The sequence below is a fragment of the Oncorhynchus mykiss genome, chromosome 1 (genome assembly GCF_013265735.2).
Source record: "Oncorhynchus mykiss isolate Arlee chromosome 1, USDA_OmykA_1.1, whole genome shotgun sequence".
Lineage (NCBI taxonomy): Eukaryota > Metazoa > Chordata > Actinopteri > Salmoniformes > Salmonidae > Oncorhynchus > Oncorhynchus mykiss.
In genome coordinates this window covers 39,735,941-39,763,539 of record NC_048565.1, presented here as the reverse complement: position 1 = coordinate 39,763,539, position 27,599 = coordinate 39,735,941, and the positions used below count along the sequence as shown (strand labels likewise).

Genomic DNA, 27,599 nt, shown 5'->3' with positions numbered 1-27,599 from the left:
GTTTATTTATTATGCATTTTGTACTTTAACTATTTGCACATCATTACAACACTGTATATTTTCATAATATGACATTTGAAATGTCTTTATTCTTTTGGAACTTTTGGAAGTGTAATGTTTACAGTTAATTTTTTTAAATTGAAATTGAATTGATTTGCAACCAAATTTGCTACCATGTCTAAGAGACATAAACTATCAGGAAGCGAATATAAAAAACAAATGAAAAAATAGGCATAATCTCTGAACCAAAGAGATTCGCGAAGGAAATTTCTCAGCATGCAGTAAGGGCCATCAACCGGTGTGGAGAACAACAAGTCTCCGAGAACAGGCCATTCAATTGCAGAGACTGACGAGCCCCCGTTCGCCGGTTCTAGCAGCGAAGAGGGTAAACCGGAGGAGTCCAGCCAACCACTTCCAACGATGATGACAGCTCTCTGGGGGCACAAGAACAGGTGGCCGCACCAGGCCTAGCCACACTTCCAAACAATGCTAGCGGAGCCGGAGACGCTACTATCTGGGACCCGGACTCAGATTCGTTGCTCCACGTCCCCGATAACAGTTGTGCTGCTGCTAAATCCAAATCCCAGACAAAAATATAAAAGATCCCGGTGAGTGACCATAAGATATGAATGGATCTTTACGGGATATGTTAGTGCCGGTTGGGCCATATCAACATAAGGAGGGGAATTTCCCAAGAGATAAGGTGGCCAACTACAATAGGAGCATGGCGAACAGAGAGAGGGTGGAGAGACCATAGCTCGTCTATTCCAAGCAAAACGATGCAGCCTTCTATTTTTGCTGCAAAAACTTGTTTCACACACGTGCAAACCTGCGCTGGTCAGGGATGGAACCAGGGACTGGCATAATCTGTGCCACCCCCTCAGCTCGCATGAGAAGTTGCATGATAGTTTCCAGAGGTGGAAGGAGCTGGAGATCAGGCTGGTGTCCAAGCAAACTCAGATGCTTTGATTTCAGGACCATGGACAGCTACAAAATGTACAATAATAATAATTACGTTTGTGGAAAACCTGGATATCTTTGAAGAAATCATGAAGGAGCATGTAAGGAGAGTGTACTCCAAAGAAACACATGAGCACTACCTCTGTAAAATAATCCAGAACGAAATCATTGCCACGCTGGCAGCAGACTGATATCCAGCAGACAGCGTGCAGTGAGCTAAAAGCAGCCAAATATGTTTGCTCTGTCCCAATCCCAAACTAATATCACCCAGGAATACACTGGGTATGACACCTCTCCTTCAGCTCTCCACCTTTCCTTTCCTCTCTTCTTCTCTCCACTCTCATCCAAGACCTAGGTCAAGTGACCTTCTCTGTTCGCAATGGCATCAGTGACGGAACTAGAGTTTTATACATGGGGTGGCCAAGGTTACTTCAGGGGGTCCATAGACCAATTCAGAAAATGTGTGTATAACCCTAACCTGGCATCTAAGGAGCATGAATGAATCCTATGATTGCTGATTAGAGGTAGAAGTGATAATTCACTTAACCTGGAGTTCTTCAATGTGGCAGATAGTGTGGTCCAAAAGGGTTACTTCACTAGAATACTTTAACATACTATGAATAGTCATTGTCTCTACCTCGGAACTGCAGCTCAATTTCTTTCTCTCTCTCACACACACACACTGTACTCACATACTGAAGAGACTTGGGTCACTCTGTTTTCATGAATATAAAATCTGGGTCTATAAGTGTTGAACATCCAAAATATTTTCAGAAAATAAATCTCAAGCACCAAGGAGATAATATAGCATTTTTGTGTTGCATAAATTGCATAGTTTATTTACAAAAAAGTACATTTACAAAAAAACACTGCAATTTGACATACCAGGTATCAAGCAGAAATGTGCTTCAAAAATATAATTAATTTTGGTGCCCATCAATATAGTATCAAATTATTCTCATATATATCATGTTAACTAATAGCAAAGAAACGTTTTGGAATTGGCCAAATCAAGACCAAATTAAAACTGTGTGACATGATACCCTTTGGATTTATAATATTAGAATGTCAGTGTACTAGCTAGTACACAGTGCAGGTTTTAATCATGATCAGAGGGACCGCCTTAGTGCCAAATTATCCTAGGTAGATTTAAAACTGCATTAGTCTGCGGTTATGGTGAGAACTGGCTAAATGTTTCACAAACTCATCCATGTTGAGGGAGCGTGCCCGCCTTGACTCAACACTGAGAATTCCGAGGTGACTTAACCTGTCATCAACCATAAGTACAGTAGTAAGTACAGTTTTCCTCCACTTTCTTTTTCCGGTCCTCATTTCTGACATCTAACATTGAGTTGCTGTCAATAGTCCATTTATGCTGATTCCAAGCATACATAGCACTGATCTGATGCTCTGCCTTCGAAGGTAACTTAAACTCAGAATCTTTAAACAGCACCTTTTTCCAGTTACAAAAACCTGACTGATGTGAAGGCAGATTCAGGTAGATTGGGCAGAGAAACATGCCTACAGGTGAAACAATAAGTCAAATGTTGACTTACAGAATATTCAAGCCATGGATTGTCCGTATACCAGGAGCTGTTGAAAGCCCTTTTCCTAGTACCATGCTGAGTTCTGGAAAATGTTTTAAAACACAGCTGTACAGGACCCTCGACTCTGGATCTTGAAATGTCTGACATACACGTTAAATAATATGTCACATCTCTATGGAAATGTAGAATTAAAGGTCCCCAAAACACACACATCCCTGGGTCGCTCCTCTTTTCAATTCGCTGCAGGTAGCGACTGGAACGAGCTGCACTCAAACAACACATCTCTTCATTTCAAACACTAAATCATGGACACTCTTACTGACAGTTGTGGCTGCTTCGTGTGATGTATTGTTGTCTCTACCTTCTTGCCTTTGTGCTGTTGTCTGTGTCCAATAATGTTTGTACCATGTTTTGTGAGGCACCATGTTGTGCTGCTGTCATGTTGTGTTGCTACCATGTTGTTGTCATGTACTGTTGCTAACATGCTGTATTGTCATATGTTGCTGCCATACTGTGTTGTTGTCTTAGGTCTCTCTTTATGTAGTGTTGTGTTGTCTCTCTTGTAGCGAGACTGTTTCAGCCTGACATTTTCATTTGATTGCAAGCTGTTTTTCCCCAATCAACACAAACAGAAATATAAAAAACGAATTTAATAGAGACATTGGTGATTTTATCAATATAATCAGATTGAAAATATTAGGCTATGTTATTGATATTGAACTGATTATATAGCCTACTAACCAGATGTGTTAAAAATTGTCCCAAGGCCAAAACTATTGCCAACGCCTGCTGTATATAGTTTAGCATTAGCGGGGATAGGAAAGGGCAGCAGTTTTTTGTCTTGCGTAGGGCGGAAGAACTTCCAGGACCAGGCCTAACTAGTGGGAAAGGTGTTTACCATTCTTGAGCTCCGACTTCTCCTACATGGTGACCTCTGACTTCATCTACTAATGAAATTACCTTGATAACAGCATTTTCGGCAATTAAATGCAATTACAAAACTTAATTTTAAAAATGTAGTCTATTCATATTGTTTTTGAACACTATAATTGGTGTACAGGCCTGATAGCTGTACTTTTAGTTGATCGTTTACACAGCTTGATGTCCATTAGTCGATTAGGCGTTTCTCAACAAGTTCATATCACGTGAATGCATCCAACTGGTATTTATGACTGGTAAATTCCCACCTCCCACTTGGAGCTCAGGGATGAAAGACAAGTTTCCCACTAGTAATTACCAGTTGGAGGGCCGTTAAAATAGATATTTCCCTGTCATGTGGTAAACGTAGAGAATGAGATGTATATATTATTTATACATGTCCCTTTATGGCATCTGTGAGTGCACAGGCAGCGCCATTAAGGCATCTCCATTTTGAAGTAGTAAATTTTTTGCCCTTCTACTACTTCTATGAGTTGGCAAACAACCTGAATGGGAGCATACTGCCATCTAGAGTGTGTTGTTTGAACAGATATAAAGCCAAGGATGGCAAATGACAGCCATCTGCAGTTATGGAATGTTTGCACGCGAGTATAATTCATTGGCTGATCCCTTCTGATTACCCGGCTGGAATCATGTGATCCTGCCTTCACCCATAGGAAGTCCCACCCAGTTGATTACTTTAAAATGGTGAAGCCCTCAATGGCAATGCCCATGGACATTAAAGAAGAAGAAAGGCGATGTCCATGTCAAAACAGGTTTTATCCATCAGAACAGAGTTTCACAACTGGCAGCCCATGGGTGATTTTATTCCCACCCATAAAGAATTCCCACGCACAATAAGAAAGATAACCAGTGCTTTCAGAAAGTATTCAGACCTCTTGACTTTTCCACATTTTGTTATGTTACAGCCTTATTCTAAAATGTATTTCAAAAAATAATAATCCTCATCAATCTACACACAATACCCCATCTCTGTACTTTGCTCCGTTCACCTATCCCTCGATCCTGTCTAGTCGCCCAGTCCTTGTTGCTGAAAAAAATGCTGCCATCCCCATGCTTCACCGTAGGGATGGTGCCAGGATTCCTCCAAACATGACGCTTGGCATTCAGGCCAGAGTTCAATCTTGGTTTCATCAGACCAGAGAATCTGGTTTGTCATGGTCTGAGAGTGCTTTTAGGTGCCTTTTGGTGAGGAGTGGCTTCCGTCTGGCCATTCTACCATAAAGGCATGATTGGTGGAGTGCTGCAGAGATGGTTGTCCTCCTGGAAGGTTCTCCCATCTCCACAGACGAACTGTGGAGCTCTGTCAAAGTGGCCATAGGGTTCTTGCTCACCTCCCTGACCAAGGCCCTTCTCCCCCGATTGTTCAGTTTTGCCAGGCGACCAGCTCTAGAAAGAGCCTTGGTGGTTCCAAACTTCTTCCATTTAAGAATGATGGCGTCATTAACTCGCCGATTTATGCATTGATATAATCTGGATATGTTTTATGTATTTATTTCAAAATATAAAGCAAACAATAGATATCCTTTTTGCCTTTTTCTTTAACAAAGGGTATGTTGTACCCTCACTCAATTCGAGCCCTGGTTTTAGTCAAACACACCAAGCCCTTCCCAGACACGGAGGTATTTAATCAGTGCATGTGACCGTACTGGAGTATTTGGCTATACCGAAATCTATGTTTAGGATAATTGTGTCTGTCAAACAGGTAGGCTTACCACTTACCAAGATGAAGAAATATGCTCCAATTATATATGTTTATGCCCATAATTTTTTGGGGGTGCACACGTGCAAATATAGGAGGTCCCTTACCAGGCAGAAAGGAATTTTACTTTAACCCCTGCATGGGAGAGTTACACTGTTGCTATCACTATGCAACCTACTACCTATAGTAGGAAAACTAGTTTATTATTAATAATATCACACCTGTTATCACACATGGCACGACCACATCATTGTTACAATTATAATAAAAAATAACACTTTTATATAACATATTTAACATATATTTTAATATTCATGTACACTGTAAAACAGAGTAAGATAATTTGAGCTTTGGAAACAAGTGCTCTCATAAATGCATGGTGGGCCTCGTTTTGCTGGAGCAGTGTAAATTAAGCTTTATGCTACCTTAACGAATTTCGTTAATTTACATATCTAATTTATTTATTTCGTCAACACCTAGAGTGGTTTATTTTCCTTGCTGTGGTGCTGCATTGCAGTCAGAGATGTTTTCTCTCGGGTAGCTGTCCATGGTCCTGAAATCAAATAATTTGAGTTTGCTTGGACACCAGCCTGATCTCCAGCTCATTCAATCTCTGGAAACGATTTAGGGGGTCATGCGACTTCTCATGCGAGCTGAAGAGGTGGCACAGATTTTACAGTCCCTGATTCCATCCCTGTCCTCGTAGGCTTGTAATTCCCCTGATGGAAATTGCTGCACGCTGAGAAATTTCACCAGCGAATTTCTTTGGTTTAGAGATTGTGCCTCTTTTGTCGTAGTTTTTAAAAATGTTATATTCGCTTTCTGATAGTTTTTTTTCTCTTAGACATGGTAGCAAATTGTTTCAAATCTCTAAAGATTACTTATAGCTAAAATGATATTCACTAGTAGAAGCTAGCTAACGTTAACAGGCTAGGTTAGGCTACTGCCTTAATCACTAATCATCTTCCTCACACACAAACATAAAAGAAAAACACAATCATTTATGGCAGACTGGCAGATTCACTTTTATGAATGTTTCCCAAATTGGATAATCCCATATAAACACACACATCACCATCGCTGCCAAGGATAGTGGGAGTGAATTTCGAGAGAAGCGGAAATGTGGTGGGGGCGGGAACTGCATCAAGGGGCGCCGGAGGGCGGCAGTCAATTGTCAAAATGCCGCCCCAAATTCAAGTGTCGCCACTAATCTTGCCTAATGGGAGGGCCGGGCTTGCAGGATGCACCTGAGCTCAATTTCGAGTCTCATAGCAAAGGGTTTGAATACTTATGTAAATAAGGTATTTCTGTTTGTTTTTTAATAAATTTGCAAACATTTCTAAAAACCTGTTTTCGCTTTGTCTTTATGGGGTATTGTGTGTAGATTGATGAGAAATAAAAACATATTTGAATACATTTTAGAATAAGGCTGTAACTTAACAAAATGTGGGAAAAGGGAAGAGGTCTGAATACTTTCCGAATGCACTGTATGTGAATGTATACATACGTAAGCAAGGTTTGAAATTATTATGTTTTAGTCTAATGTTATATCTGTTTGAGCTACGTGTTGTCAATTTTCAGTCTACAAATTATTTGTAATTATGTTCCGGGCCCTGACCATCCGCTCAAGAAAAAAACCGTCCCACGGCTGAATCTAGTTGATGATCCCTGATCTAGAGTCCTCTGAAGCAATGGTCGTAAATGTCCACTTAATTACGAATGCTGCATTACATACGGGACTTCTCAATGTATATATATATGTTTTATCATGCAATATAACTTGTGTCTAAATTAAATTAACCGACATGGATGGAAAAATGCAATATATATATATATATATATATATATATATATATATATATATATATATATATATATATACACGCACGTGTTGCATGAACTTGTCTAAATGAATTTAACCTAGATGGATGGAAAAATTCGAGCCAGCCAGGAGTCGAACCTAGAATCTTCTGATCCGTAGTCAGACGCGTTATCCATTGCGCCACTGGCCCACAGCCCTCCGGTATAACCTACGCCTATTTAAAGGAATATTCTACGTCATCACGTGATGTCGAATTCACTCCATACAGAGTTAGCAGATGTTAATGCGAGTGTAGCGAAATGCTTGCGCTGCTAGTTCCAACAATGCCATAATATCTACCAAATTCACAACAACTACCTTACACACTCCAAATGAACAATAGTGTATTTCTTGAGAAGGTCGCCCGGAGACTGCTTCACTTGACTATTCACTCTGGAGACTGCTTCACTTGCTTTGGCAATGTTAAGATATGTTTCCCATGCCAACAAAGCCCCTTGAATTGAAATTGAATTGACTGCCGATGGCTAGGTAGCTAGCTGGCTGACGTTAGTGCAACAGGTGGGCAGGTGTTGAACGGTTTCCTGCATCACCTCTTCCTATGACGGGTTTGATCGAACATCGTAGCTAGCAAGCGAGAAAACATTTTCATATATCTTCTGCTAACGTTACCTTCCCTGCCACGGTCGGATAAATTATCCAGCTAACACAACATGGGAATATGCATATTTCACTAATATAACTAGCTACTCGTTGGAAATTCGGGTTGCTAAGTTTAGCTCTTAGTAAGTCGTCTGTTGCTTTTCACGAGACAAAAATTGACATGCAGCACGTGCTGGGCGTTCCAAACATACACAGGGAGCCAATCACTGGCATGCAAACAATAACGACAGGAAAATGTTTGCTGGTGGGAATTTCGTTGGTGACTCAAAACAAAAAGCATTGAGCTAAAGCTAGCTAGCTATCACACCAAACAAATGTGTGTAAGTTACTGTACATGGATCGTTCAAGACGATCCAGCTAACGCGGCGTGACTCAACGTTTTGACCCTCACCTCTCTCTGCCACCAGTAGCAGCTATATTCATTTAGTAGCAAGTTACTCGAAACTTAGCATCAGCCTTATATAATAAAATAAAGACCAATAATATCCGAACTTAAACAGTAAGACGAATAATCATTTCACTGCATTAATTATTTTTTCTTAGTCGTCCACAATATTTAATTAATGAACATAGACGGTGTGGGCGTGGAGGATACGTGTGCTAGCTGTTTTCCAAGTGGTCTTATCTGACGTTACCTGACCATCGCTCCAGCTAGCTACCTTTCGCCAGGTTAGTTATAAATAAGGGCAACCAACAAGTAACGTTAGATACCATTAGCTATCTGCCTTCCTTCAATACTTGGTGGCTTTACTGACAGACATAACTCATATTAAAAGCCACCAAGCATCGACCTAAAGGCTAAGCTAGCTATCATACCAAACAAGTGTGTGTGCGCCTGTACAACAAGGATCCTCAACAATTGTCTATATGCTGTAGGCAACTATCTAGGTGGTCATTCTCTTCCCTCCACCTATAATAATGGCAGAGATTAAATTAATTAAGATCTTTCAACCATTCAATTATTCTCAATGGTAATTAGTGAGTATATATATATCTGTAGATAATTAGGTGGGCATTCTGAGTATGCCTGTGTATGGCCACCACTACACCGCTGGGTGAGATCGAAGCTGGCAGTGTTAAGTGACACAAACACAGATAGGCAGGCACAACACTTCTGCCATTCCCTGCCTTGTATGGTATGGCTTTGTATACTGAACAAAAATAAGCACAACATTTAACGATTTTACTGAGTTTTATATAAGGAAATCAGTCAATTGAAATAAATTCATTAGGCCTTAATCTATGGATTTCACATGACTGGGCAAGATCACAGCCATGGGTAGGCCTGGGAGGGCATAGGCCCACTTAGTGGGGAGCCAGGCAATCAGAATGAGTTTTCCCCCCACAAAGGCTCTCAACTGACTCTACAGTGCTACTCCTACATCACCTATGTGTAGGTATAGCCTCATGTTGACGTAATCTATGCAACCATTGTCTGCCAACAGGTGGCATCGTTTGTTCCTAAACCCTCGACCTATGACACTATGGACAGATTAACTAAGTGTTTGCACTGTTTTTTCAGCAAATGCTTAGTAGATCTGGCCATAGGGCCTCTAGCGAATACAACTTTTCTTGTTGACACTGTCCTCTCGTTAAGAGACCCTTTCATATTGTTGTGACCTTTGACATGTGTTTTCCTGCAGTGTTGAGTTGGCTGGAGGAGGTGCAGATGACAAGAAGAAAAGGAGGGGGGAGGCCACCACTACAGCGTCTGTACGGAGTTTCTGTTACACACATTTTATTTACAGTTACAAAGTAATGCCCACCCACTTCAACTGATATGTTGAGCCTTGGTCTAACTAAAACCACGTGTACTGTTCTCCCATTCTCAAGGCAAAACTCCTGTGTGAGACCAAGGCCATTCCCAACCTGATCTACAGTATAGAGCAATATGAGAAATACCTCATCAACCTCTCCCAAGAAATCAAAGTTATGTATGGGAGTGCTTTGGGATGGGAGATTGTCTCAAATTGAATGTAAGTGTCTACTTGTAACCAAACATAAAGCAAGATGAGGACACACAATAGAAGATAGAGCTTTGTGGGACATTTCAGTAAAAGAACATCTCCCAAACTAAACATACACTGCATTATTGTAACTACAAGATAAAACGGGTGTCTGTGTGTTGCGTAGGTGAATCTTATTCAGTACATGAAGCTGAGAGATTTCCGCATCAACTGGAGGCAGCGCTGCAGGAGCAGGACAAGTCAGCATCAACCATAACACTGACACACATGACAGCTATCCAAAACATTGGTTTAGTCTCCTATTCACTCAGCTCCATCATGACCTGTCACACCAAATTTACTTATGCTTTATTAGTCCTGCCCATACGCCCGCATTCCTCACATCGTCCTGTTCAATAGCACACATCACATTTATAAGTTATAACTCCATGGATACATTTTTCTTTTGGTTCTCCTATTTTTCCCCAGACCCAATGGTCTGAGCTAAAGTATCAGTGTCTGACACCACATATCCAATTGCGTGTTGAAGAGGATAAGTGCTGCTTTGGATCTTTTCCCTCTTTAGATCACAGCCTCTCAGGAGCCAGAGCAGAGCCAGGAGCCCAAGAGGAAACAGTGATGGAAAACAATACATATTTTTCCTTCTAAACCGCTCAATAGACTCCTCTCTCAACCAGTCTGGAGCTGCCCTCATTCATTCGGATGATCCACTGAAATGGGTTGTGTTCATTTGGGCTAACTGTAGCAAAATAATTGCAGCCAAAAACAAATTAGCCCTTAAAAATAAATTGGACAACTCTAGATAGTACAACTCCGCTGCTGACTGTTTTCTTCTGTTTGGTGCCTTATGAACGTGACCCTGCAGTTCCCATTGACGTCGTTGGTTTGACTCAGTGCCTGAGTTGGGGCAGCCCTGGAGGACCTTTATCCCATGATGCCCCTGTCTGCACGAGCTACACAGAGGACTGGTCTGTTCACCCTGTTATCTCCCTTTCCCCAGAGAGCCTTTGGTGATGTCTATGATTTGGTATATGTCCAGAGCCTCACCTGTGGAGATTCAATGTGTGGTTATTCTAGGTACATGCTGTACAGAGAAAGATACAAGAGGTTGAAGATGTTTTGTATTATCTGATCATTTGTTTAAAGCTTTCACTTAGCATACTGAGAGCATGCAAACATTTCTGCTTATTAATTTACTGTGAAAATGTAACTATTTAAAACATGTTTCTAAATTATATATTGTTTCTAAAATGATTTTATAAAAAAGGTCTATAAATAAGGTTGCAACACATGCACACTACAATCTGAAGACATTCTGGGGCTGTATGTATCAAGCACAGGTTAAGAGCAGCAGTTTAAAGAATGATGTACAGTGATGTTATACTCACCCTGTGGGAGGCCGTATTTGCGCTCCAGCCCTGTGGGGTTGGAGGGAGTCACACAGTCCATGGTCACCTCCTTCCTCAGACAGCGGTCAATGTCCACGGCACTGAAGAAGGCCACTGACTGGGGCAGATCCTGCATACCCAGTGCATGGGTAAACATACACCTGTAAAGTATGAAGGAACACAATGTCTCAAGTCTGTTCAATAAGCTGTTTATGTAAAACAAGTAACTCACAGGCTATGAATAACAATTACATAATACTTTCAATTTTCATTCATTTTTGTATATTATCCTGAAAGAATCAGAAAGTATTTTGCAAGGGGAGATGTGGCAAGTCATCAGCAGGAGTGTATGAGTCAGGGCAGTACTACTGACCTTGTGAGAAGGTTGGTGATCTGCAGGGCCAGTGCTGCCCGGTAGCGGTCTTCGCTGCGGACCAGGTAGCGTACCTCGTCGTGGATGCTGACGCAGAAGCGTCCGTCGATGTCGTGCTCCTCCATCAGCCAGCGCATGGCCACCAGCATCAGGTGGAGGTAGTCCACCGCCGAGCTCTGCACCACCCAGTTCACCCTGCTGGTGATGAACTGACACACACACGTTAAATCTTGTCATTTAAAATGTGTGTTTGATTCTGTTCTTATGATTGTGTGTTTCTCCTGACCTCGTCCTTGACAGCCTGAGGCTCCAGGGCTCTGCTAATCCTGCAGCCCAGGACAGGGGTGGCTGGCTGGGCTGAGAGGGCGATGCTCTCCAGCTTGTTGAACATCTCTGACTCCGTACCACCAGCCCACAGACGCTGGCCCACCACCTCCCACTTCCTCCTCCGAGAACTGCACGGCCAATCAGGAGAGGATGAGATAGAAAGTAAGTGTGTCCCTAGCCAGATCTACAGCAGTATCTGGAGGTCGGGGGGGTCAGGTGTAGTGAAGAACTTCAGTTCATACAATGCTGACATTAGTGCTAGGTTCAAAACCACTATTTGTAGAACTGAATGAACCTGATAGGTGTAAACAATGGCTCCACATGGCGATGGCTCCACATAGCCTTCCAATGGGCTTAGGAGCACACGCACCTACACTGCTGCCTCACCTCTGGGAGGCCAGTCTTGTTATCCGGCGGAGATCCTGCGGGGAGACGCTCCCGTCTTCGTCCCTCTCCACCTCCACATCCAGCTCCTTCAGCAGCCACTCACCCTCCTCAGACAGACGGTACCTAGCATCACAAACACAGCTCAGTGTGGCTCATCCTTTCTGTAATTTAATCCTCCAAACATCCAAGGAGTCCCTTGTTGTGCTTAGAATTACTATCTACTGCTCTGTGCACATATAGATACATTTAAAGTGCTTAGATCCAAGCTTAAACCTCCAAAAGAGTTTGATTTTCACAGTACAGCTCCACACTCCCATCATGTTAGCCATACTGTACCCCTCGGCGAGGTGCTACACATTGGTAGTAGATGAGGGGAGTCCTCCCTCTTCACAATCTGAAGCGCTTTGATCACTAGATCTACATCTGAAATGGCATATTCTGTTGTCTATACAGCGAATAGGGTGTCATCACTAGTTAAATCCAATCCATCACTATCCTTCCTGTACCTGCGTAGGCCCTTGGTGAGGGCATACATCTGCCGGGCCTTGCTGGCGGCCTCTGGCTGGCTGAGGCGGTGGTTGAACTGCATAAGCAGACGCTCGGCGAAAGGCTGCCCAGCGCCGTAGATGCGTCCGTAGTTGAAGACCTTGGCATGTTCGCGGCTGATGCCCACCGTGTCAGCCGTGCGGCTGTGCAAGTCAGTGCCCTGGCTCTTCTTGCCCTGCAGGGTCATCCAGCCAAACGCTGTGCAGCCTGGACACAGTAACAGATACATGATTAACAGGCCACGTTAATGACTGAATGGATTCCTCAAGTCCATAGATATGGGGCCCTGTTTAAAAACTATATGTTGTAAAAAAAAAATATGAATTCCGTGACAAAATACAAACAGACACTGAAATATTCTGACTGGGAATGAGTTCATTAGATTTCCATCTTTAATGGACATTGTCAGAAACTCACATTTCTGACCATTCACATAGCAAAATGAATACAGCATCAATCAGAGTATCAGCGCTAGGGGTGAAGCCTCACCATGCATGCCACCGAAGTGGGCCTCTCCCAGAACGGCAGCGATCCAGAGCTCCTGGGAGTCCACGTCCGCCCCTACCAGGTGGTAACCAGGGGGCACCTGTACCATGGCCTTCAGCTCACTGCCCACTCGATCCCGCTGCACAGACCACATACAACCTCTATATCAGTGGCTCCCTTAAAAAAGCTGTGTTGCCCAATACACTCCCGCCATAGTTCTCTTTCTATTCTCTTACCCGAGCGTTGCTGGCAGTCAGCCACGTAGGCTCCACAGCCCTGCGGGTGACGGTTCCCGCGGTGATGACCTGGGGCAAGATGGCGCCGTACTGCCCCTCCTCATCATACTCTTCATGCCTGCTGACACTGCGAGGGAGCTCCCCTTTCCTCAGCCACACCACCTTCTGAGAGCTGCCAGGACACATCAGACATGATAACACAACTGTACTTTAACCCTCTAGGAATTGTCATTTCTTATTTCTCATTGTGTCTGGCCATGATGATTAGCAATGTAACTGCAGTACGTCTTCAACTATTCTTTTCCAGAAATTAATTGAATTCCTATTTATTAAATCATTCTTACATGTAACTGTCCACATGAAGTGGAGCCTGGGTGCCTACCTGATGCGTTTCTGGGCATTCCTCCAGAAAGAGATCATCTTGTTTATCTCCAGAGCCCGGGTGGCGTTGGTGGCCCCCCGCCCCGCTCTCAGGGTGCCGTCTTCCATCTTGGACAGGAAGTCCTTGGAGAAGGGGCTGCCCACGTTGTTGTCATTTCCATCCTGTAGCCAAAACCGCCTCTTAAGCATTTATGGGTGTGTTCAGGTGCACAGATTCTAGGATCATTCTATTAAATACTTGATACAGACAATATACCCATGCAAGATTAAGTGAACAATTTGAGTTAGGATTCACCCCTATGAGAGGATTGGCATTTTGTTTCGGCACAACACAAATTAGGTCAGGATCGCATAGATCAGTTGATGTACCTTGTGTGGGAGTTTGAAAAACCAGCAGCCCGGAAAGTTGACATCGTTGTAAGGTCCGTTTCCATGGTGATAGGGACAGTGACTCTCACCTGGTAGAGAATTAATATCCTGCATTTCCTGGTTACATAACATAGAACATGTCACCCAACGCATTAAAATCCTAAAGATCATTAAGGTAATAGGTGAAATGTGTAGGAGGGGACACTTGCCACAATAATCAATGTAAAAGAGAGGTGTGCTCTCGTTCCATCTCTATGGAGGGGACAGTTCACCTTATTGCTCTTCCTCGTCACCCTGCCACTGTTCTCCTCCTCTGACACACTTTCCAAGCGACCCAACTCTTCCACCTACAGGTTAACACAGGAAAGACACCCACCTGTTATACTTTGACAGGAGAGGATATTTGCTATTTGCACTGAATTCCTAGTTGATATGAAGATCATTCTCTGTGAGTAATTCTTTATTAAACAGTTATCATGTCATTTATATATTCCAGCTATTAAAACTATAATCAGCAGTTGAACGAACCCCCCCACGTTTTGGTAAAAAAGCTGAAGGATGGGCCTGAAGAAATGTAACCACTCTCAAATTCATAGACAGAGCTATGGGTTCAAGGACTGACCATCCATGATATCAACTTTACAGTTTTATCATGTTTTGAGGCTTAACAGTGTTTGTTTACATGTAAAACAAGTGTATATTTTGGGTTCTGATGGGGTATGACAGTTGAACTAAGCTCATGGCGCATTTATTTTATTTTATTTAACCTTTATTTAACTAGGCAAGTCAGTTAAGAACAAATTCTTATTTTACAATGACGGCCTACCACGGCCAAACCCTCCCCTAACCCGGACGGCGCTGTGCCAATTGTGCACCGCCCCTATGGGACTCCCGATCACAGCCGGTTGTGATACAGCCCGGGATCGAACCAGGGTCTGTAGTGATGCCTCTAGCACTGAGATGCAGTGCCTTAGACCACTGCGCCACTCGTTATATTCTTTATGAATCAATGGGTACATATAATTAAGTGCAAAATAGATGTAGCAACTGAGGATTTTAGCTTTAACGCTAATTCAGGTGTCATGAAGACAGACCCATCTTGTGTGTGTGTGTGTGTGTGTGTGTCAAGGTCTTACCGTCTGCCACAGTGTGCTGTCGGTTAGCATGAGGTCATCAGAGAGGCCGTTGTCCAGACACCTAGGCTGCTCTTTACCTTTCTGCTCACAGTACTCTCTGTACACACGTTCTATGGCCCTGTGAGTCACAACAACACACAGAGGTAATTATACACACACTACTTCTGGTGGATGCACTTAGAGTACACCCAGTGATGTAACAAAAATAAATAATTAAATTCGCTTGACTCATCCCTGTGCCTCCTTTGTCTTTGGTCTCGGTTTCCCCTGGTGCCCCTGACTGTGCTGTGTGTTGTGCTGTGACCTACCTGTGGGGACACACAGGCCCCATGGCGTCCTCCTCCCCCCCATGGGGTTCCATCAGGTTGTCCCTGCGGCCAGGTACCAGGTAGCCCCAGCCGTGCTGCTCAGTGTAGTGCAGGGGGAAGCCATCCCACGTCAGCCCCATCAGCTTGGGAGTCACCCGCATAGCCAGACTGATCAGGCTGGCCCCCGGCGACCAGCTCTCCTCCTCCTCCTCCGACATCTTCACACACAACTTACGATACCACCTGGTAAGGTAGGGAGGAATAGACTGGCTGTTTCTCAATGGGATTTCCTCGATTTCTCGCCTCCCTTTTCACTGTATAGGAGAAGGTCCTTCCCCTCCTACCTTCTTCTCCAGTGCATTTTGAGGCAAGGAGAGAGGATGCGAGAAATCAAGGAAAGATTGAGAAAGAGCTCAAATGAGAATTGACATTAGACATTAGTGAGTGTTGCCTGATGTATTTCACAGCCACAGTTATCTGTACCAGGGTGTTAGTGTGTTATATTAGTTAACAGTTAGCTACATGGAGCTCCACAGGGGGCCCAGTACAGCCCAGCTCACCCAGGATGTCCAGGCAGGTGCTGTCTCCTCTTAGGCAGCCTGCTGACCATCTTCTTCAGCCTCTCCAGAGCCTCCCTACTTGGGCACGTTCCTGCTATCTCCTCCTCAGTGGGGGGACCTGGGTCTGACAGCACAACAACACTGCTAAGTCACCTGCTAGTTTTAATTCAAGTCAACACAGCAGCAGAGTCAATCATTTTACAGCTCCACAAGACACCTTTACCCCAATGGGATCCAATATAAGCACACAAAACAACTTAGCAAGACAGAATAGTCCTGCAGTACTGGTATTGGTCCTGGAACCATAGACCAGTCTTAACTAGTTTTATGAAAGGCCCTTGGTCTATCTCTGTTCCAGGCACATATGTACTAAGAGTCAGAGTAGGTAGGAGTGCTTATATTGTGTCAGTTTTGCATTTATATCATAAGATTGTATGGACAGGGGATCTGATCCTAGATCAGCACTCCTTTTTAAATATGGGCCCTGGTATATAGTGTGAGCTCCTACCCTGATCCCAGTCTCTCAATGGTGTGCTGGGTGCTGGCTCAGCCTCAGCCTTTGAGCGTTTTCTCTTGCTGACGGTCACCTTCTTCTGCTTGAACTCCTGGACGTCCCATTCCACATCCCAAAGCCAGGCGTCCTCCTTATACCTTACAAAGAAACAGTCCGTTATTTTAAGGCCGCTGCCACAATCAGAAGGATGATCACAGATAAAAAATAAAAAAAACGCATGATGTACATCGTTAGCTTTTCTTCATCAAATGTATCACTCATCTCTTTTTTTTCCCAAACAAGTTTGGACAAGTTGCATACGTAAAAAGACGGATCGTTTGAAAAGGCATTAGCTCCATCCGAAATTCTCAGACACAAAATCCCAATATGACCATGGTCTTAAACACACGCATATCCAGTACGTATGCACACACCAAGCTGGGACCGAGAGACTGAAAAACAGCTTCTATCTCAAGGCCATCAGACTGTTAAACAGCCACCACTAACATTGAGTGGCTGCTGCCAACACACTGACTCAACTCCAGCCACTTTAATGATGGGAATTGATGTCAAATATATCACTAGCCACTTTAAACAATGCTACTTAATATAATGTATACATACCCTACATTATTTATCTCATATGTATACGTATATACTGTATTCTATATCATCTACTGCATCTTTATGTAATACATGCATCACTAGCCACTTTAAACTATGCCACTTTGTTTACATACTCATGTCATATGTATATACTGTACTCGATACCATCTACTGCATCTTGCCTATGCCGCTCTGTACCATCACTCATTCATATATCTTTATGTACATATTCTTTATCCCCTTACACTGTGTATAAGACAGTAGTTTTGGAATTGTTAGTTAGATTACTCGTTGGTTATTACTGCATTGTCGGAACTAGAAGCACAAGCATTTCGCTACACTCGCATTAACATCTGCTAACCATGTGTATGTGACAAATACAATTTGATTTGATTTAGAGTATTTACAATGTTATTATGTAAGCCTCATTGCTTCATAAAACAAGTACTGCATGCATTACGGTCCCTCACCTGTCGTCCTGTAGCAGTTGACAAGCGTCATCTGCAAGACTCATCAGACTCTTCTTCATCTCTCTCTGCAGCTCCTCAAACGTGTCTTGAGAGTCTTCCAGGTACCTCCCCCAGTTCTGATTGACAGGTAGGTAGCACCCGCCCATCTCCAGCATCCCTGCAAATGTTACTGGATGAGGGCACCTGTGTACAGACAAAGGAGGGACAGTGATTGGTTGAGAGACTACTGTCCAATGATTGGCAGGTGGCGAGGGAGATGGGTTAGCTTGGTCCTAGATCTGTTAGTGTTATCTTGCCAACTCCAATAAACAGATCTGGGATCAAGCTAGAGATACCCCTAAAAGTAAAACATATTGTGGCTTTGCCTCTTGGGAATTATTATATTATTATTATTAAATTAAGTTTTAAAATTTTATTAAGCAATTGTGGTTGTCTGACCTCTCCATGAAGAGGGGCAGCTGCTCACAGAACACCTGGTGAGTGGCCTGGACGTCCAGAGCGCAGTACTGCATCAGCTCCTGCAGGGGGCAGCAAAGAAATGACTCCGTTATGACTCAACTACAGTGGGTGAATAATGATTTGGTTTGGGCATATACAGTACCAGTCAAGGTTTGGACACATACTCGTTAAAAAATATATATTGTCTACATTGTAGAATAATAGTGAAGACATCAAAACTATGACATAACACATGGAATCATGTAGTAACCAAAACAAGTGTTAAATCAAAATATATTTTAGATTCTTCAAAGTAGCCACCCTTTGCCTTGACAGCTTTGCACACTCTTGGCATTCTCTCAACCAGCTTCATGATGTAGTCACCTGGAATACATTTCAATTAACAGGTGTGACTTGGTAAAAGTTAATTTGTGGAATTCCTTTCCTTCTTAAATGCGTTTGAGCCAATCAGTTGTGTTGTGACAAGGTAGGGGTGGTATATAGAAGATGGCCCAATTTGGTAAAAAACCAAGTCCATATTATGGCAAGAACAGCTTAAATAAGAAAAGAGAAATGACAGTCCATCATATAAAATATATTTAGATTTGTTTAACACTTTTTTGATTTACTGCATGATTCCATGTGTTATTTCATAGTTTCGATGTCTTCACTATTACTCTACAATGTATAAAATAGTAAAAATAAAGAAAAACCCTTGAATGAGTAGGTATGTCCAAACTTTTGACTGATACTGTATGTTCATTGAAAGCCTCTTATTTCCATCCTGACAACTACTTTGAGAGGAAGTGCAATCTAATCTACGATTGATATATCAATTATTTTACTTTTAAATGAATGAGCCATTTATTCTTGAAGAATATAACTCATGAATGCCTCGTGAGGTTAGTTCAACTGTCCAACCCAAAATCTAATCTTGTTTTACTCCGTTTGTAAACAATGTCATTGTAAACAAACACTGTATAGCTTCACAAAATAGTTTAAACTATAATTTTGATCTCATGGATGGTCAGTCCTTGCATCCATAGCGGCATCTAGCGGTTTTCCTAAAAAGGTGGCAGGGAGGCTGCATGTTGTTGTTTAAACTTTTAAGAAAAGCAAATCAATGAGGTTTGTAAACAACCAATCATTATTGTACACGAGAGGTTGGACCTCCATTGACCTCTGACCTGGAAGTTGTTCCTGACGTCAGCCATGCTGCCCTTCACAAAGATCTCTCTGGCCTCCTTCTGCAGTGGCTCCCCTCCCACATACAGAGCATGCACATCAGCCAGGTTGTTGATGCTGCTGATATTCACCCAGTCCCATGAGCCGATCTATACACACAACAACAAAACCAATTTATTAACCAATTAACTCCTTTTAAAACTTTGGATACCTGAAGGAAAGAGCCAATCCAGGAAAGGAAGGGCTGAGGAACGAGATTGTTGACCTGCCGATTGGCAACAACAAAATTTCTACAGAACAATCGCAAATCAACAGTTTTCGGTGTCCCATAATCATTGACTAGAAGACAGAGAGCACTGACCATGGGCCCTTCCTTCCGCCCAGGTCGGCCCACTTTCTTCATATGCGCTTTGACCTCCAGGAGGCCACGCCTCTTGCCGTGCTTGTTGGCCATCCACAGCGTGCGCTGGAACCCAGTCAGACCAGAGATGGCCATGTGGAGACTCATGGTGTCCAGGAAACGAGCCTTGGACCCCTGCGGGAAAAGAACACACAGAGGCTGTGTCTCAATCCAAAGGCAGCTGCCTACCCGCTTCCAATGCAAGCATCCATGTGAATTGGGAAACAGCCATAATAATAACAGAAAGCATGAGCCACTCCAAAGACCCTAATGCCTGAGTCACACTGTTGGGACAAGCCCGAGCTGTTCTGGGCTAGCCTGAGGATAATAAAATATCATAGCCAGCACAGCATGGTGCCATTCGGTCCTATAGTGTGAATCCGGCATAAATTACTGTCAATCACACTAAATAGGGATGAATTATGCCTCAAAACGTGTCCCCGTAACCCTGTGAACTCTGACCTTCAGCAGGTACTGCTCCTTGATGTAAGAACGGTCAAAGCTGACGTTGTGACCCACAATCAGTCTCTCCCTCCACTGGCCCCCCGGAGGGCGACTGGAGTTTGTCGGGGTCTCCATGGGGATGAGGTCAGCAGGGGTTAGCTGGCTGGACCAGGAGTATCTCTCCTCTATCAGACGCTTGCTGCACCACGAGTACCTGGCAGGAAACAGAAAAACAGAATATTCAATGAAACTGCAAAACTGACCTGGCCTAAAATAAATAGTCCTTGATAAATAACTAATCATTCCTGACCAGTTCCAACACATTATACACCATCAACCTGTCACTAGAAAAGCCTTTCAATGTTTGTATATTTACAGATCATTTTACATGAAAAATAAATAGGTACAAATACTAAGAAGAGAAACTGTCTGGTACTGAAATAAAGTTGTCAGTTCCTCCAGCTAATTGTAACAACTCCTCTCTCCCACAGTAGGGTCTTGGTCCTCTCTATTAGTCTCACCAGGCAGTAGGGGATACAGCCACAGCCAGCGTGGGACAGTGTCCCTCTGCCATGCACACCTCCACGTCAAACACCAGGCCTGCCTCGTCTGGGAAGTCAACCCGTCTGGCCTCCCCACCCGGCCCGTAGCGCATCCAGCCCACCTCCCACACCCAGTCCTGGGGCATGGGTGGCAGCGGGGCCTGCTGGAGCTTACTGGCAGCCTCCAGGTAGGGAAGGCTCTGCTTTTGGGCCAGCAGGCGGAAGTGGCCGTTTATGTTCTCTCCGTACATGTGGGGCAGCTGGAGCTCCACACCAGGCAGCAGGGAGGCTTCTTTTCCCCACAGCTGGTGCCTCTGTAGGTGCCTGATGCTCCGCTCCACCTTCTCATCCTCGTACTCCTGCTCTGCGCCGCGGAAGATCTGCTCATGGAGGTTTTGGGACAGCATCTGGATATTGAGGGGGTTCAGGCGGGTCTCTGGGGGGAGGGAGCCCTGGAGGGAGTGGGGCTGCTGGGTGGAGTAGGAGGTACAACATAGTCTCCTCCGTAGGACAGAGGAGAGAGGCCCCCGGAAGGGACGAAGATGCAGAAGATGTTGCATTTTCTAACTAGTCCTTAGTCACTTGTTCCTCCCCTTGGACTTGGTCAGGAACACGATGAAAAACTGAATGGAGAGAAAGCCAGGATGCAACTTTGTGACCATGCAACCATCCCATCAAAGCCATAAAATAATTGATACAAATAAAATGTAATAGCTATTTAGATCATCAACACGATCCCCTGGCGCTCAATTCCTCACACCAAAACCATGATTGCTTCGTAGGCCTACTTGAGAAACCTGCTGATATCTTCAGGCGACAATGCAGAGAATGGTCAGAATGCTGTGTTGACAACAGAATAAAATAGAGATTATTTACCAATCTCGCTGTGAGTCCTACCGCTTTGCAATTCACCGCTGACATAAACGTGTGTGTTTCCCGGTCGCCACTAGTTACCACAGTCACAAAGTCGTACTTAAGGTTAAACCCCGCCCATTTCTATATTAGATATTAAAGATATTAAATATAGATATTACAATCTGATTTTAAACCTAACCTTAATCCAAACCACGTTGTTAACCGTATGCCTGACCATAACCTTAAATCAAGACAAAAAAAAATTGCAATACAGACAACTTTGACTTTGTGGCTGTGGTAACTAGTGACAACCGGATTTCCCCGGCATGGAGGTTGAAACATTGTAGCAGACCAGCTATCTAGTGACATCCAGTGGTAGGGATGACCTCCCGTACGGAAGTGTAAGATAAGGTGAACCTTTTACAAAGTATCTGATCAGTGTTTGATGAAAATATGCTTTCCGTCAAAACGGTCACTGGTTAAAATGTTCATTTAGTATAATATCATGTTTTCATCTGATTGTTGTAGGCCTCGTGGCCTAATGGATAAGGCGTCTGACTTCGAATCAGAAGATTGCAGGTTCGAGTCCTGCCGGGGTCAACCTTTTTATACATGAACAATGACGTGAAGATTCCATCCTTGCTTGGTCAATCAGTGACCACATTTATATGCACACCAATATCCCGTTTTTATTCGGGATACTCAACTATTCTGTTTTTAAATTATCGCATATGAACATCATATCCCGTTCACAATAACCCGAAAAAAACTCCCGATTATAAACAGTGGTGTAAAGTACTTAGGTAAAAATACTTTGAAGTACTACTTACGACCTTAAACGGGATATGTGCCACTATCCGGAATACTGTGCACATGAAAACGTGGTCAATGTGATTATCACCGATACAATCATACATCAGATATCTGGTATTTTATCTGAATTAAGGATATGGTCCTCTCTTACTTTTTACTGAATAGAAAAATGCATCTCAAACTCTGTGCAGTGTGTATTTTGGGTGTTTGGACTGCTAACCGAATTTTTAAACCCAGAGGCGCAACATCGCGAGACTTCAGGGAATGCTTGCGAAACAGACCAAAGGCCGGGGTTTGGGGTTTGAGAAGTCAGTGAGAGAGGTTAAAAAGAGGGTAAATGGACTAGGGTGTGTCTTTTATGAGTTTGAACCGTAGCCCAAAATCTCAGAACTAAATTAACCAACAATGTATATAAACCCTGGATTGCTGATTCAGTGTATTGTCCCGTGAGATGCTTTAAAGCCACCGGTCGGTCTTATTGGCATTCTCCAGAAGAAGCAATCCTCCATAGGAATGAAGGGAATTCTACAGTTTTCCAATTAAATGTTTAAAGGACAAAATTACATGTATTCAAAAAAAATGGTATGTTTAGCACACATAATATAATGTACACGTATGCATCAAGGTGTATGTAATAGAATAAACGTGACAAAAACAAATGTTGACTATAATACATTTCTATAGCGTCCAACATTTTTTTACAATGGTGGGGGAGTGCCTAGATTTAGGTTGGGCTGCTTCAAAACAGCGCCCCCTGTCAGCCATCTAGTATATATAAAAAAATCATTGTAATTAACACAACTGAGCTTTCTTTGCTCAAATTAGATAGTGCTACATTTATTTTCTTTAGATAGGCCTACATCATAATTGGCTCATAATCTTTGTGAAATGTCCAATAAAAAACTATGCGTAAACATTTTGCCACTGGTGCAGAGGGAGTGGGATGGAAGGTATGGTCACCAGCAAGAACTTGACCCCTGCCCTATGTGCTTTGTTACAGGTTATATTAAGTGCTTGTTTTCAGTGAGTCTTTCAATTTAGGTCACTTAAGGTTTATTCTGTTCAAACCTGTTAAAAACTTGTCAACTGGTAGCTTATTCTGGGATAATAAATGAGAACAATTATTTATTGTATTCTGTATTCCTGTGACAATACAGTATTAGATAGATTGTTCTTATTTCAGTTTAAGCATACGTTTTGGGGTTTGTGTAGGTCTAGTGTCATGTGTGTAATAGATTATGTGAAGAACAGGAGTTTGCTGTGTGTATGTTGATATAGTAGCATTGAAATGAATGTCATTATCATATGGAGATTTAAACTGTTTTGTAGGCTCATTGATGCTGTATCTTTTCAATTATATGTATTTATTATTCATGGAAGGTTATCGTCTCATAGAGGAGAACAATGTAAAACAATATTGCACATCAAGCATAGCCTAAATAGTGAGATTATATTTCTGAAGGAGTCTATTTTGAAGGAAGTTTCTTAGCCTTTATCGCCTAGAAACTTGTCCTGAAATAATTGTTGAACTCCATGTGTGCACATGTTCCTGGCACACACACACACACACAATGGTGCACTCTACAGATCGAGTTTCTGTGGACTTATTTTGTTATATTGACAACTTTTGAACTCGTACCTGAAAATGAATATTACCTTAAGAACAAAATGGGTGCACATTTGAAATTCTGTAAAACCTATAACTATTCCAAGGAGTCCTAGGTGTACATCAGTTGGCTATAAAGTTAACCATGAAAGATAGCTTCCAGCTTTATTGTGAGATAGACCGTAATCTCCCATTTGCAAGGAAATGCATATCCAATCTCAAATGGGAAAATAAAGTCTGAGTTAAATTTCCATCAATTCAAGTAGCCTAATGCCTTAAAATGTCAGGGAATCGTGGCTGAATGAGGACATGGATAACATTCAGCGGGATATACGCTGCACCGGCTAGATAGAACAGCACAGTCCGGTAAAACGAGGGGGGACGGTCTGTGTATATTTGTTAAAAACAGCTGGTGCACGAAATCTAAGGAAGTCTCTAGATTTTGTTCGCCTGAAGGAGAGTATCTCATGATAAGCTGTAGACCACACTATTTGCCAAGAGAGTTTTCATCTATATTTTTTGTGGATGTTTATTTACCACGACAGACAGATGCTGGCACTAAGGCCGCACTCAGTCAGCTGTGTAAGGAAATAAGCAAACAGGAAAACACCCACTTGAGGCGGCACTCCTAGTGGCCGGGGACTTTAATGAAGGAAAACTTAAATCAGTCTTACCTAATTTCTATCAGCATGTTAAATGTGCAGCCAGAGGGAAAAAAAACTCTAGATCACCTTTACACCACACACAGAGACACATACAAAACTCTCCCTCTACCTCCATTTGGCAAAACTGACCACAATTCCATCCTCCTGATTCCTGCTTACAAGCAGAAACTAAAGCAAGAAGCACAAGTGACTCTGGTCAGATGACGCAGATGCTAAGCTACAGGACTGTTTTGCTAGCACAGAGAAGAATATGTTCCTCCGATGGCATTGAGGAGTACGCCACATCAGTCACTGGCTTCATCAATAAGTGTATCGATGACGTCGTCCCCACAGAGACTGTGGGTACATACCACAACCAGAAACCATGGATTACATGCAACATCCGCACTGAGCTAAAGGGTAGAGCTGCCGCCTTCAAGGAGCAGGAAACATAAGAAGTCCTGCTATGCCCTCAGACGAACCAAACAGGCAAAGCGCCAAAACAGTACTAAGATTGAATCATACTACACTGGCTCCGATGCTCGTCAGATGTGGCAGGGCCTGCAAACTATTACAGACTACAAAGGGAAGCACAGCCGCGAGCTGCCCAGTGACACAAGCCTACCAGAGGAGTTAAATCACGTCTATGCTCGCTTCGAGGCAAGCAACACTGAAGCATGTATGAGAGCATCAGCTGTTCTGGACTACTGTGTGATCACCCTCTCTGTAGCCGATGTGAGTAAGACCTTTAAATAGGTCAACATTCACAAGGCTGCTGGGCCAGACAGATTACCAGGACAGGTGCTCCGGGCATGTGCTGACCAACTGGCAGGTGTCTTCGCTGACATTTTCAACATGTCCCTGATTGAGTCTGTAATACCAACATGTTTCAAGCAGACCGCCATAGTCCCAGTGCCCAAGAACACTAAGGTAACCTGCCTAAATGACTACAGACCCGTAGCACTCACATCCGTAGCCATGAAGTGCTTTGAAAGGCTGGTCATGGCTCACACTAACAGCATTATCCCAGAAGCCCTAGACCCACTCCAATTTGCATTCCGCTCAAACAGATCCACAGATGATGCAATCTCTGTTGCACATTACACTGCACTTTCCCACCTGGACAAAAGGACCAAAGCGTTTCCCACCTGGACAAAAATGTTCAACACCATAGTACCCTTAAAGCTAATCACTAAGCTAACTGCAACTGGATCCTGGACTTCCTGACAGGCTGCCCCAGGTGGTAAGGATAGGTAACAACACATCTGCCACGCTGATCCTCAACACTGGAGCCCCTCAGGGGTGCGTGCTCAGTCCCGTCCTGTACTCCCTGTTCACCCACGACTGCATGGCCAGGCACGACTCCAACACCATCGTTAAGTTTGCAGATGACCCAACAGTAGTAGGCCTGATCACTGACAACGACGAGACAGCCTATAGGGAGGAGGTCAGAGACCTGGCTGGGTGGTGCCAGAATAACAACCTCTCCCTCAACGTAATCAAGACAAAGGAGATGAGTGTGGACTACAGGAAAATGAGGACTGAGCACGCCCCCATTCTCATCAACGGGCTGTAGGTTGAGAGCTTCAAGTGCCTTGGTGTCCACAACACCAACAAACTAGAGTGGTCCAAACACACCAAGACAGTCGTGAAGAGGGCATGACAAAGCCTATGCCACCTCAGGAACTTAAAAGATTTGTCATGGGTCCTCAGATCCTCAAAAGGTTCTACAGATGCAATATCAAGACTGGTTGCAACACTGCCTGGTACGGCAGCTGCTCAGACTCCGACCGCAAGGCACTACAGAGGGTAGTGCGTACGGCCCAGTACATCACTGAGGCTAAGCTGCCTGCCATCCAGGACCTCTATACCAGGCGGTGTCAGAGGAAGGCCCTAAAAATTGTCAAAGACTCCAGCCACCCCAGTCATAGACTGTTCTCTCTGCTACCGCATGGCAAGCGGTACCGGAGCGCCAAGTCTACTACCAAAAGGCTTGTCAACAGCTTTACCCCCAAGCCATAAGACTCCTGAACAGCTAATCAAATGGCTATCCTATGCATTGTGTCCAGCCCCCCCCCCAACCCCTCTTTGAGGCAGCTGCTACTCTCTGTTTGTCATCTATGCATAGTCACTTTAACTAACCCTATATGTACATATTACCTCAAATAGCCCGACTAACCGGTGCACCTGCACATTGACTCTGTACTAGTACCACCTGTATATAGCCTCCTTACTGTTATTTTTTTTAACCTTTTTTTTTATTTCTTTTTTTGCTTATCTATTGTTTACCTAATACCTATTTTTTACTTAAAAACTGCACTGTTGGTTAAGGGCTTGTAAGTAGTTTCACTGGAAGGTCACCTGTTGTATTCGGGGGCACGTGACAAATACAATTTGATTTGATTTGAAACAAATGCAGACTCCCTTGTAGGAATTGAGTTTCAGTCATTATTCAGACAAGCAGTTATATTTAATTTTATTAGGCTACTATGACATGAGTCAAGAACCTAAGTGTACGTTGCCATAATTAATGTGGCTGGATAAAGAGTCGCCTTTTACGCACCAATTAGGCCAATGCGTAAATTAGTAAAGGCTATCAAGTGAAACTTATACATTCCTCTCTAGTTTTGTGTCTGCGTAATAGCCTACATTTAACGAGTAAACATGAGCCATATTAGCCTACGTTAGTTGAATGCGGGCATAACTGGACATCACCAAATATAACTCATATTTTGCATATGCAAATGAAGATATGCATATGCATATGAATAACGCTTCAAAAACTGGCACATTTGGATTCCAAACTGTGTAGCAATTTGCACTGATTTGACAATGGAGATACTCAATGGTTGTTAATAAGACATTTACAGAAGGACTCCCAACCCCATGCACCTTACCAACACATGCGCACATACAAAAACCTTCGTTTTCATCGGGTTCTGTGATTGGACATACAACAACCTGCCACTGGAATGGCGTCACGGTGTGCAAAAATTGTCACCAGAGGAT

The 27,599-nt window shown here is 43.3% G+C and overlaps 1 protein-coding gene and 2 non-coding genes across 3 annotated transcripts; 1 reads left to right on the top strand and 2 right to left on the bottom strand.

Annotated features, from left to right (window-relative positions):
- Positions 1 to 7,087: 7,087 nt before the first annotated feature.
- trnar-acg lies at positions 7,088 to 7,160 on the bottom strand. Its single transcript has one exon. It is a non-coding gene; the product is annotated as a tRNA-Arg (tRNA).
- Positions 7,161 to 9,344: 2,184 nt separating this feature from the next.
- polg (polymerase (DNA directed), gamma) lies at positions 9,345 to 21,669 on the bottom strand. Its single transcript, XM_021601036.2, has 22 exons — positions 21,549 to 21,669; positions 20,652 to 21,295; positions 20,149 to 20,344; positions 19,648 to 19,821; positions 19,289 to 19,435; positions 18,102 to 18,181; positions 17,664 to 17,846; positions 16,603 to 16,745; positions 16,095 to 16,218; positions 15,535 to 15,777; positions 15,227 to 15,344; positions 14,363 to 14,437; positions 14,091 to 14,207; positions 13,723 to 13,883; positions 13,341 to 13,512; positions 13,108 to 13,243; positions 12,579 to 12,825; positions 12,073 to 12,195; positions 11,645 to 11,813; positions 11,359 to 11,567; positions 10,986 to 11,146; positions 9,345 to 10,644 (listed from the first exon to the last, which is right to left on the bottom strand). Exons 2-22 carry the CDS (start codon positions 21,230 to 21,232, stop codon positions 10,580 to 10,582), a joined length of 3,624 nt encoding a protein of 1,207 aa, XP_021456711.2. The 5' UTR covers positions 21,233 to 21,295; positions 21,549 to 21,669; the 3' UTR covers positions 9,345 to 10,579.
- A 385-nt stretch (positions 21,670 to 22,054) lies between these two features.
- On the top strand, positions 22,055 to 22,127 carry trnar-ucg. Its single transcript has one exon. It is a non-coding gene; the product is annotated as a tRNA-Arg (tRNA).
- Positions 22,128 to 27,599: the final 5,472 nt, after the last annotated feature.

Coding starts and splice junctions, on each gene's coding strand:
- polg (XM_021601036.2), bottom strand. CDS start 21,232: ATGCAACATCTTCTGCATCTTCGTCCCTTCCGGGGGCCTCTCTCCTCT. Junction 11,147..11,358: donor ATCACCAACCTTCTCACAAG/GTCAGTAGTACT, acceptor CATACTTTACAG/GTGTATGTTTACCCATGCAC. Junction 10,645..10,985: donor CAAATACGGCCTCCCACAGG/GTGAGTATAACA, acceptor GAATCTCCACAG/GTGAGGCTCTGGACATATAC.